Source organism: Ascaphus truei, unplaced genomic scaffold (assembly GCF_040206685.1).
Source record: "Ascaphus truei isolate aAscTru1 unplaced genomic scaffold, aAscTru1.hap1 HAP1_SCAFFOLD_1862, whole genome shotgun sequence".
NCBI classification, from domain to species: Eukaryota; Metazoa; Chordata; class Amphibia; order Anura; family Ascaphidae; genus Ascaphus; species Ascaphus truei.
In genome coordinates, this window is record NW_027454765.1 from 27501 (window position 1) to 42142 (window position 14642).

General features: G+C 47.7%; 1 protein-coding gene across 1 annotated transcript in view; it reads left to right on the top strand.

Annotated features, from left to right (window-relative positions):
* The window catches only part of LOC142477011 (testis-expressed protein 11-like), a gene marked incomplete at its 3' end in the record, with an annotated part of 32333 nt that overhangs the window by 9487 nt on the left and 8204 nt on the right, over window positions 1–14642 (top strand). Inside the window, exons 3-4 of the mRNA XM_075582066.1 lie at window positions 3292–3372; window positions 3477–3596. Of these exons, the coding sequence (XP_075438181.1) occupies window positions 3292–3372; window positions 3477–3596 (201 nt within the window). The remainder of the gene's footprint in view (window positions 1–3291; window positions 3373–3476; window positions 3597–14642) is intronic.

A 14642-nucleotide genomic window follows, 5' to 3' on the forward strand; every position in this document is an offset into this window, starting at 1 on the left:
CGCTATGGGGCGTGCGCTCTCTCTTCTTTTCTAATATATATATATATATATATCAGTGGTTAGATTACAGAAAAGGGATTATAAGAATATACAATTAGAGTAAATATAGAACAGGTCCCTAAAATAACAGGATAAAACAAATCCCTATACAATACTTTACCGTATGCCATAGGGTTTCCCCAGAGAGGTCACTGGCGTAGAAATATGAGAATTCACGTGTTTGGTCCAAAACACACCTCTGTTGAACTCTGATTTCATAACTCCAGAGCAAACCTTTTATATACCATTCTTTTCCCATTGGGAACCACATAAGCCCGCCCCTATCACCAATCAGCTGATGGGGTGACAGTTTTACGACTTAGGAAAAAACCCTGCTCTAAATAGGCGTGTACATTTTTTACTCAATATATAAACACGCATAACTTAATTTCACCAAAACTTAGACACACGTGAGTCATAGAAATGGATTTAGGCGATTGAGTTACGGTGTCTCCGCGCATCTGTTATTTTTAAAGTAGCAAATCTCCCCCCTGATCCCCAATACAACAGCAGCAAATCTTCCTCCCTGATCCCCAATACTACAGCTGCAAATCTTCCTCCCTGATCCCCAATACTACAGCAGCAAATCTTCCCCCCCTGATCCCCAATACTACGGCAGCAAATCTTCCTCCCTGATCCCCAATACTACAGCAGCAAATCTCCCCCCTGATCCCCAATACTACAGCAGCAAATCTTCCCCCCTGATCCCCAATACTGCGGCAGCAAATCTTCCTCCCTGATCCCCAATACTACAGCAGCAAATCTCCCCCCCTGATCCCCAATACTACAGCAGCAAATCTTCCTCCCTGATCCCCAATACTACAGCAGCAAATCTTCCTCCCTGATCCCCAATACTACAGCAGCAAATCTTCCCCCCTGATCCCCAATACTACAGCAGCAAATCTTCCCCCCTGATCCCCAATACTACAGCAGCAAATCTTCCCCACCTGATCCCCAATACTACAGCTGCAAATCTTCCTCCCTGATCCCCAATACTACAGCAGCAAATCTTCCCCCCTGATCCCCAATACTACAGCAGCAAATCTTCCCCCCCTGATCCCCAATACTACAGCAGCAAATCTTCCCCCCCTGATCCCCAATACTACAGCAGCAAATCTTCCCCCCCTGATCCCCAATACTACAGCAGCAAATCTTCCCCCCTGATCCCCAATACTACAGCAGCAAATCTTCCCCCCTGATCCCCAATACTACAGCAGCAAATCTTCCCCCCTGATCCCCAATACTACAGCAGCAAATCTTCCTCCCTGATCCCCAATACTACAGCAGCAAATCTTCCTCCCTGATCCCCAATACTACGGCAGCAAATCTTCCCCCCTGATCCCCAATACTACAGCAGCAAATCTCCCCCCCTGATCCCCAATACTACAGCAGCAAATCTCCCCCCTGATCCCCAATACTACAGCAGCAAATCTTCCTCCCTGATCCCCAATACTACGGAAGCAAATCTTCCCCCCTGATCCCCAATACTACGGAAGCAAATCTCCCCCCTGATCCCCAATACTACAGCAGCAAATCTTCCCCCCTGATCCCCAATACTACAGCAGCAAATCTTCCCCCCTGATCCCCAATACTACAGCAGCAAATCTTCCTCCCTGATCCCCAATACTACGGCAGCAAATCTTCCCCCCTGATCCCCAATACTACAGCAGCAAATCTTCCTCCCTGATCCCCAATACTACGGCAGCAAATCTTCCCCCCTGATCCCCAATACTACAGCAGCAAATCTCCCTCCCTGATCCCCAATACTACAGCAGCAAATCTCCCCCCTGATCCCCAATACTACAGCAGCAAATCTTCCTCCCTGATCCCCAATACTACGGAAGCAAATCTTCCCCCCTGATCCCCAATACTACGGAAGCAAATCTCCCTCCCTGATCCCCAATACTACAGCAGCAAATCTTCCCCCCTGATCCCCAATACTACAGCAGCAAATCTTCCCCCCTGATCCCCAATACTACAGCAGCAAATCTTCCTCCCTGATCCCCAATACTACAGCAGCAAATCTTCCCCCCTGATCCCCAATACTACAGAAGCAAATCTTCCTCCCTGATCCCCAATACTACAGCAGCAAATCTTCCCCCCTGATCCCCAATACTACAGCAGCAAATCTTCCCCCCATATCCCCAATACTACGGAAGCAAATCTTCCCCCCTGATCCCCAATACTGCAGCAGCAAATCTCCCCCCCTGATCCCCAATACTACAGCAGCAAATCTTCCTCCCTGGTCCCCAATACTACAGCAGCAAATCACCCCCCTGATCCCCAATACTTCGGAAGCAAATCTTCCTCCCTGATCCCCAATACTACGGAAGCAAATCTTCCCCCCTGATCCCCAATACTACGGAAGCAAATCTTCCTCCCTGATCCCCAATACTACAGCAGCAAATCTTGCCCCCTGATCCCCAATACTACAGCAGCAAATTTTCCTCCCCTGATCCCCAATACTACAGCAGCAAATCTTCCCCCCTGATCCCCAATACTACAGCAGCAAATCTTCCCCCCTGATCCCCAATACTACAGCAGCAAATCCCCCCCTGATCCCCAATACTACGGCAGCAAATCTCCCCCCTGATCCCCAATACTACGGCAGCAAAACTCCCCCCTGATCCCCAATACTACAGCAGCAAATCTCCCCCCTGATCCCCAATACTACAGCAGCAAATCTTCCTCCCCTGATCCCCAATACTACAGCAGCAAATCTCCCCCCTGATCCCCAATACTACAGCAGCAAATCTTCCCCCCTGATCCCCAATACTACAGCAGCAAATCTTCCGCCCCTGATCCCCAATACTACAGCAGCAAATCTCCCCCCTGATCCCCAATACTACAGCAGCAAATCTTCCCCCCTGATCCCCAATACTACAGCAGCAAATCTTCCTCCCTGATCCCCAATACTACAGCAGCAAATCTCCCCCCTGATCCCCAGTACTACAGCAGCAAATCTCCCCCCTGATCCCCAATACTACAGCAGCAAATCTCTCCCCTGACCCCCAATACTACAGCAGCAAATCTCCCCCCTGACCCCAGTACAGTCAATTTCCTTTGGATCAGAGCGGACACTTTTAGGGGACTATGACCGTACCTAGAGATGTGTAAGTGTGCCCGTGTCATTACGCAGGAAGCCAGCGACACCCCGGCCTCCTCAGGACACCGTTTCCAGATTGCCAGTGTAATCGCAGGAAATAGGAGCTGGTGACAGGGGAGGCCTCACGTTGCTTGCCATTATTACAGATGACCATGAAGACTGGGAAAGGCTGGCTGGATGCGGGGAAGCCTGACCGTGCCGATGGATTCCTTGAAATCGCTTTGAATGTAAGTGACCATCGGGCTGGTTGTTGGAATGGAGGCAGTGGGCACAATTCCCAGCGTGGCCGGTGGGCTGGCTTGTGAAGGTGTGACTGGGTGGTCCTTTCCAGAGCCTGGAGAAGCTGTATACCATGCTGGTACGAAGCAACCCCCAGGAGGCGGAGGTGAACATGCACAAGCTCTACGTGGAGAAGGATCTGTTCAAAGTGCTGACATACCAGGCAGAGGCAGTATGTTCTACCCCTCGTACAGACGCGTACTCTATATGTTCTACCCCTCGTACAGACGCATACACACAGCGCATACTCTCTATGTTCTACCCCTCGTACAGACGCATACTCTATATGTTCTACCCCTCGTACAGACACATACACACAGCGCATACGCTATATGTTCTAACCCCTCTTACAGACGCTTACACACAGCGCATACGCTATATGTTCTTACCCCTCGTACAGACGCATACACACAGCGCATACGCTATATGTTCTACCCCTCGTACAGACGCATACACAGCGCATACGCTATATGTTCTACCCCTCGTACAGACGCATACACACAGTGCATACGCTATATGTTCTACCCCTCGTACAGACGCACACACACAGCGCATACGCTATATGTTCTAACCCCTCTTACAGACGCACACACACAGCGCATACGCTATATGTCCTACCCCTCTTACAGACACATACATACAGCGCATATGCTATATGTTCTACCCCCTCTTACAGACGCACACACACAGCGCATACGCTATATGTCCTACCCCTCTTACAGACGCACACACACAGCGCATACGCTATATGTCCTACCCCTCTTACAGACACATACACACAGCGCATACGCTATATGTTCTACCCCTCGTACAGACGCATACACAGCGCATACGCTATATGTTCTACCCCTCGTACAGACGCATACACACAGTGCACACGCTATATGTTTTACCCCTCGTACAGACGCTTACACACAGCGCATACGCTATATGTTCTTACCCCTCTTACAGACGCATACACACAGCGCATACGCTATATGTTCTACCCCTCGTACAGACGCATACACAGCGCATACGCTATATGTTCTACCCCTCGTACAGACGCATACACACAGTGCATACGCTATATGTTCTACCCCTCGTACAGACGCACACACAGCGCATACGCTATATGTTCTAACCCCTCTTACAGACGCACACACACAGCGCATACGCTATATGTCCTACCCCTCTTACAGACACATACACACAGCGCATACGCTATATGTTCTAACCCCTCTTACAGACGCATACACACAGCGCATATTCTATATGTTCTAACCCCTCTTACAGACGCATACACACAGCGCATACGCTATATGTTCTAACCCCTCTTACAGACACATACACACAGCGCATACTCTATATGTTCTAACCCCTCGTACAGACGCATACACACAGCGCATACGCTATATGTTCTACCCCTCGTACAGACGCATACACACAGCGCATACGCTATATGTTCTACCCCTCTTACAGACACATACACACAGCGCATACTCTATATGTTCTACCCCTCTTACAGACACATACACACAGCGCATACGCTATATGTTCTAACCCCTCTTACAGACGCATACACACAGCGCATACTCTATATGTTCTAACCCCTCTTACAGACGCATACACACAGCGCATACGCTATATGTTCTAACCCCTCTTACAGACACATACACACAGTGCATACTCTATATGTCCTACCCCTCTTACAGACGCATACACACAGCGCATACTCTATATGTCCTACCCCTCTTACAGACACAGACGCATACACACAGCGCATACGCTATATGTTCTAACCCCTCTTACAGACGCATACACACAGCGCATACTCTATATGTCCTACCCCTCTTACAGACGCATACACACAGCGCATACTCTATATGTCCTACCCCTCTTACAGACACAGACGCATACACACAGCGCATACGCTATATGTTCTAACCCCTCTTACAGACGCATACACAGCGCATACTCTATATGTTCTAACCCCTCTTACAGACGCATACACACAGCGCATACTCTATATGTTCTACCCCTCTTACAGACGCATACACACAGCGCATACGCTATATGTTCTACCCCTCGTACAGACACATACACACAGCGCATACGCTATATGTTCTAACCCCTCTTACAGACACATACACACAGCGCATACGCTATATGTTCTAACCCCTCTTACAGACGCATACACACAGCGCATACGCTATATGTTCTAACCCCTCTTACAGACACATACACACAGCGCATACTCTATATGTCCTACCCCTCTTACAGACACATACACACAGCGCATACGCTATATGTTCTAACCCCTCTTACAGACGCATACACACAGCGCATACGCTATATGTTCTACCCCTCGTACAGACGCATACACACAGCGCATACGCTATATGTACTACCCCTCGTACAGACACATACACACAGCGCATACGCTATATGTTCTAACCCCTCTTACAGACACATACACACAGCGCATACGCTATATGTTCTACCCCTCTTACAGACGCATACACACAGCGCATACGCTATATGTTCTAACCCCTCTTACAGACACATACACACAGCGCATACGCTATATGTTCTACCCCTCTTACAGACGCATACACACAGCGCATACTCTATATGTTCTACCCCTCGTACAGACGCATACACACAGCGCATACGCTATATGTACTACCCCTCGTACAGACACATACACACAGCGCATACGCTATATGTTCTAACCCCTCTTACAGACACATACACACAGCGCATACGCTATATGTTCTAACCCCTCTTACAGACGCATACACACAGCGCATACGCTATATGTTCTAACCCCTCTTACAGACACATACACACAGCGCATACTCTATATGTCCTACCCCTCTTACAGACACATACACACAGCGCATACGCTATATGTTCTAACCCCTCTTACAGACGCATACACACAGCGCATACGCTATATGTTCTACCCCTCGTACAGACGCATACACACAGCGCATACGCTATATGTACTACCCCTCGTACAGACACATACACACAGCGCATACGCTATATGTTCTAACCCCTCTTACAGACACATACACACAGCGCATACGCTATATGTTCTACCCCTCTTACAGACGCATACACACAGCGCATACGCTATATGTTCTAACCCCTCTTACAGACACATACACACAGCGCATACGCTATATGTTCTACCCCTCTTACAGACGCATACACACAGCGCATACTCTATATGTTCTACCCCTCGTACAGACGCATACACACAGCGCATACGCTATATGTACTACCCCTCGTACAGACACATACACACAGCGCATACGCTATATGTTCTAACCCCTCTTACAGACACATACACACAGCGCATACGCTATATGTTCTACCCCTCTTACAGACGCATACACACAGCGCATACGCTATATGTTCTAACCCCTCTTACAGACGCATACACAGCGCATACGCTATATGTCCTACCCCTCTTACAGACACATACACACAGCGCATACGCTATATGTTCTAACCCCTCTTACAGACACATACACACAGCGCATACGCTATATGTTCTAACCCCTCTTACAGACGCATACACACAGCGCATACGCTATATGTTCTACCCCTCTTACAGACGCATACACACAGCGCATACGCTATATGTTCTACCCCTCGTACAGACGCATACACACAGCGCATACGCTATATGTTCTACCCCTCGTACAGACGCATACACACAGCGCATACTCTATATGTTCTACCCCTCTTACAGACACATACACACAGCGCATACGCTATATGTTCTACCCCTCTTACAGACACATACACACAGCGCTTACGCTATATGTTCTACCCCTCGTACAGACGCATACACACAGCGCATACTCTATATGTTCTACCCATCTTACAGACGCATACACACAGCGCATACTCTATATGTTCTACCCCTCGTACAGACGCACACACAGCGCATACGCTATATGTTCTACCCCTCTTACAGACACATACACACAGCGCATACGCTATATGTTCTAACCCCTCTTACAGACGCATACACAAAGCGCATACGCTATATGTTCTAACCCCTCTTACAGACGCATACACACAGCACATACGCTATATGTTCTAACCCCTCTTACAGACGCATACACACAGCGCATACGCTATATGTTCTACGCCTCTTACAGACGCATACACACAGCACATACGCTATATGTTCTACCCCTCGTACAGACGCATACACACAGCGCATACGCTAATGTTCTAACCCCTCTTACAGACACATACACACAGCGCTTACGCTATATGTTCTACCCCTCGTACAGACGCATACACACAGCGCATACTCTATATGTTCTACCCATCTTACAGACGCATACACACAGCGCATACTCTATATGTTCTACCCCTCGTACAGACGCACACACAGCGCATACGCTATATGTTCTAACCCCTCTTACAGACGCATACACACAGCGCATACGCTATATGATCTAACCCCTCTTACAGACGCATACACACAGCGCATACGCTATATGTTCTACCCCTCGTACAGACGCATACACACAGCGCATACGCTATATGTTCTAACCCCTCTTACAGACACATACACACAGCGCATACTCTATATGTTCTAACCCCTCTTACAGACACATACACACAGCGCATATTCTATATGTTCTAACCCCTCTTACAGACGCATACACACAGCGCATACGCTATATGTTCTAACCCCTCTTACAGACGCATACACACAGCGCATACGCTATATGTTCTACCCCTCTTACAGACGCATACACACAGCGCATACGCTATATGTTCTACCCCTCTTACAGACACATACACACAGCTCATACGCTATATGTTCTACCCCTCTTACAGACACATACAGACAGCGCATACGCTATATGTTCTACCCCTCTTACAGACACATACACACAGCGCATACTCTATATGTTCTACCCCTCGTACAGACGCACACACACAGCGCATACGCTATATGTCCTACCCCTCTTACAGACACATACACACAGCGCATATGCTATATGTTCTACCCCCTCTTACAGACGCACACACACAGCGCATACGCTATATGTCCTACCCCTCTTACAGACGCACACACACAGCGCATACGCTATATGTCCTACCCCTCTTACAGACACATACACACAGCGCATACGCTATATGTTCTAACCCCTCTTACAGACGCATACACACAGCGCATACTCTATATGTTCTACCCCTCGTACAGACGCACACACAGCGCATACGCTATATGTTCTAACCCCTCTTACAGACGCATACACACAGCGCATACGCTATATGTTCTAACCCCTCTTACAGACGCATACACACAGCGCATACGCTATATGTTCTACCCCTCGTACAGACGCATACACACAGCGCATACGCTATATGTTCTAACCCCTCTTACAGACACATACACACAGCGCATACTCTATATGTTCTAACCCCTCTTACAGACACATACACACAGCGCATATTCTATATGTTCTAACCCCTCTTACAGACGCATACACACAGCGCATACGCTATATGTTCTAACCCCTCTTACAGACGCATACACACAGCGCATACGCTATATGTTCTACCCCTCTTACAGACGCATACACACAGCGCATACGCTATATGTTCTACCCCTCTTACAGACACATACACACAGCTCATACGCTATATGTTCTACCCCTCTTACAGACACATACAGACAGCGCATACGCTATATGTTCTACCCCTCTTACAGACGCATACACACAGCGCATACTCTATATGTTCTACCCCTCGTACAGACGCACACACACAGCGCATACGCTATATGTTCTAACCCCTCTTACAGACGCACACACACAGCGCATACGCTATATGTCCTACCCCTCTTACAGACACATACACACAGCGCATATGCTATATGTTCTACCCCCTCTTACAGACGCACACACACAGCGCATACGCTATATGTCCTACCCCTCTTACAGACGCACACACACAGCGCATACGCTATATGTCCTACCCCTCTTACAGACACATACACACAGCGCATACGCTATATGTTCTAACCCCTCTTACAGACGCATACACACAGCGCATACTCTATATGTTCTACCCCTCGTACAGACGCACACACAGCGCATACGCTATATGTTCTAACCCCTCTTACAGACGCATACACACAGCGCATACGCTATATGTTCTAACCCCTCTTACAGACGCATACACACAGCGCATACGCTATATGTTCTACCCCTCGTACAGACGCATACACACAGCGCATACGCTATATGTTCTAACCCCTCTTACAGACACATACACACAGCGCATACTCTATATGTTCTAACCCCTCTTACAGACACATACACACAGCGCATATTCTATATGTTCTAACCCCTCTTACAGACGCATACACACAGCGCATACGCTATATGTTCTAACCCCTCTTACAGACGCATACACACAGCGCATACGCTATATGTTCTACCCCTCTTACAGACGCATACACACAGCGCATACGCTATATGTTCTACCCCTATTACAGACACATACACACAGCTCATACGCTATATGTTCTAACCCCTCTTACAGACACATACACACAGCGCATACGCTATATGTTCTAACCCCTCTTACAGACGCATACACACAGCTCATACGCTATATGTTCTACCCCTCTTACAGACACATACAGACAGCGCATACGCTATATGTTCTACCCCTCTTACAGACGCATACACACAGCGCATACTCTATATGTTCTACCCCTCGTACAGACGCACACACACAGCGCATACGCTATATGTTCTACCCCTCTTACAGACACATACACACAGCTCATACGCTATATGTTCTAACCCCTCTTACAGACACATACACACAGCGCATACGCTATATGTTCTAACCCCTCTTACAGACGCATACACACAGCTCATACGCTATATGTTCTACCCCTCTTACAGACACATACAGACAGCGCATACGCTATATGTTCTACCCCTCTTACAGACGCATACACACAGCGCATACTCTATATGTTCTACCCCTCGTACAGACGCACACACAGCGCATACGCTATATGTTCTACCCCTCTTACAGACACATACACACAGCGCATACGCTATATGTCCTACCCCTCTTACAGACACATACACACAGCGCATATGCTATATGTTCTACCCCCTCTTACAGACGCACACACACAGCGCATACGCTATATGTCCTACCCCTCTTACAGACGCACACACACAGCGCATACGCTATATGTCCTACCCCTCTTACAGACACATACACACAGCGCATACGCTATATGTTCTAACCCCTCTTACAGACGCATACACACAGCGCATATTCTATATGTTCTAACCCCTCTTACAGACGCATACACACAGCGCATACGCTATATGTTCTAACCCCTCTTACAGACACATACACACAGCGCATACTCTATATGTTCTAACCCCTCGTACAGACGCATACACACAGCGCATACGCTATATGTTCTACCCCTCGTACAGACGCATACACACAGCGCATACGCTATATGTTCTACCCCTCTTACAGACGCATACACACAGCGCATACGCTATATGTTCTAACCCCTCTTACAGACGCATACACACAGCGCATACGCTATATGTTCTACCCCTCGTACAGACGCATACACACAGCGCATACTCTATATGTTCTACCCCTCTTACAGACACATACACACAGCGCATACGCTATATGTTCTACCCCTCTTACAGACGCATACACACAGCGCATACTCTATATGTCCTACCCCTCTTACAGACACAGACGCATACACACAGCGCATACGCTATATGTTCTAACCCCTCTTACAGACGCATACACACAGCGCATACGCTATATGTTCTACCCCTCGTACAGACGCATACACAGCGCATACTCTATATGTTCTAACCCCTCTTACAGACGCATACACACAGCGCATACGCTATATGTTCTACCCCTCGTACAGACACATACACACAGCGCATACGCTATATGTTCTAACCCCTCTTACAGACACATACACACAGCGCATACGCTATATGTTCTAACCCCTCTTACAGACGCATACACACAGCGCATACGCTATATGTTCTAACCCCTCTTACAGACACATACACACAGCGCATACTCTATATGTCCTACCCCTCTTACAGACACATACACACAGCGCATACGCTATATGTTCTAACCCCTCTTACAGACGCATACACACAGCGCATACGCTATATGTTCTACCCCTCGTATAGACGCATACACACAGCGCATACGCTATATGTACTACCCCTCGTACAGACACATACACACAGCGCATACGCTATATGTTCTAACCCCTCTTACAGACACATACACACAGCGCATACGCTATATGTTCTACCCCTCTTACAGACGCATACACACAGCGCATACGCTATATGTTCTAACCCCTCTTACAGACACATACACACAGCGCATACGCTATATGTTCTACCCCTCTTACAGACGCATACACACAGCGCATACTCTATATGTTCTACCCCTCGTACAGACGCATACACACAGCGCATACGCTATATGTACTACCCCTCGTACAGACACATACACACAGCGCATACGCTATATGTTCTAACCCCTCTTACAGACACATACACACAGCGCATACGCTATATGTTCTACCCCTCTTACAGACGCATACACACAGCGCATACGCTATATGTTCTAACCCCTCTTACAGACGCATACACAGCGCATACGCTATATGTCCTACCCCTCTTACAGACACATACACACAGCGCATACGCTATATGTTCTAACCCCTCTTACAGACACATACACACAGCGCATACGCTATATGTTCTAACCCCTCTTACAGACGCATACACACAGCGCATACGCTATATGTTCTACCCCTCTTACAGACGCATACACACAGCGCATACGCTATATGTTCTACCCCTCGTACAGACGCATACACACAGCGCATACGCTATATGTTCTACCCCTCGTACAGACGCATACACACAGCGCATACTCTATATGTTCTACCCCTCTTACAGACACATACACACAGCGCATACGCTATATGTTCTACCCCTCTTACAGACACATACACACAGCGCATACGCTATATGTTCTAACCCCTCTTACAGACGCATACACACAGCGCATACGCTATATGTTCTAACCCCTCTTACAGACGCATACACACAGCGCATACGCTATATGTTCTACCCCTCTTACAGACACATACACACAGCGCATACGCTATATGTTCTAACCCCTCTTACAGACGCATACACAAAGCGCATACGCTATATGTTCTAACCCCTCTTACAGACGCATACACACAGCACATACGCTATATGTTCTAACCCCTCTTACAGACGCATACACACAGCGCATACGCTATATGTTCTACGCCTCTTACAGACGCATACACACAGCACATACGCTATATGTTCTAACCCCTCTTACAGACGCATACACACAGCGCATACGCTATATGTTCTACGCCTCTTACAGACACATACACACAGCGCATACGCTATATGTTCTACCCCTCGTACAGACGCATACACACAGCGCATACGCTATATGTTCTACCCCTCGTACAGACGCATACACACAGCGCATACGCTATATGTTCTACCCCTCTTACAGACACATACACACAGCGCATACGCTATATGTTCTAACCCCTCTTACAGACGCATACACACAGCGCATACGCTATATGTTCTAACCCCTCTTACAGACGCATACACACAGCGCATACGCTATATGTTCTAACCCCTCTTACAGACGCATACGCTATATGTTCTAACCCCTCTTACAGACACATACACACAGCGCATACGCTATATGTTCTAACCCCTCTTACAGACGCATACACACAGCGCATACGCTATATGTTCTACCCCTCTTACAGACACATACATACAGCGCATACGCTATATGTTCTACCCCTCTTACAGACATATACACACAGCGCATACGCTATATGTTCTACCCCTCTTACAGACACATACACACAGCGCATACGCTATATGTTCTACCCCTCTTACAGACGCATACACACAGCGCATATTCTATATGTTCTAACCCCTCTTACAGACGCATACACACAGAGCATACGCTATATGTTCTACCCCTCGTACAGACGCATACACACAGCGCATACTCTATATGTTCTAACCCCTCTTACAGACACATACACACAGCGCATACGCTATATGTCCTACCCCTCTTACAGACGCATACACACAGCGCATACGCTATATGTTCTACCCCTCGTACAGACGCATACACACAGCGCATACTCTATATGTTCTAACCCCTCTTTCAGACACATACACACAGCGCATACGCTATATGTTCTAACCCCTCTTACAGACACATACACACAGCGCATACGCTATATGTTCTACCCCTCTTACAGACACATACACACAGCGCATACGCTATATGTTCTACCCCTCTTACAGACACATACACACAGCGCATACGCTATATGTTCTACCCCTCTTACAGACACATACACACAGCGCATACGCTATATGTTCTACCCCTCTTACAGACACATACACACAGCGCATACGCTATATGTTCTCCCCCTCTTACAGACGCATACACACAGCGCATACGCTATATGTTCTAACCCCTCTTACAGACGCATACACACAGCGCATACGCTATATGTTCTACCCCTCTTACAGACACATACACACAGCGCATACGCTATATGTTCTAACCCCTCTTACAGACGCATACACACAGCGCATACGCTATATGTTCTAACCCCTCTTACAGACGCATACACACAGCGCATACTCTATATGTCCTACCCCTCTTACAGACACATACACACAGCGCATACGCTATATGTTCTAACCCCTCTTACAGACGCACACACACAGCGCATACGCTATATGTCCTACCCCTCTTACAGACGCATACACACAGCGCATACGCTATATGTTCTAACCCCTCTTACAGACGCATACACACAGCGCATACGCTATATGTCCTACCCCTCTTACAGACACATACACACAGCGCATACGCTATATGTTCTACCCCTCTTACAGACACATACCCACAGCGCATACGCTATATGTTCTAACCCCTCTTACAGACGCACACACACAGCGCATACGCTATATGTCCTACCCCTCTTACAGACGCATACACACAGCGCATACGCTATATGTTCTACCCCTCTTACAGACACATACACACAGCGCATACG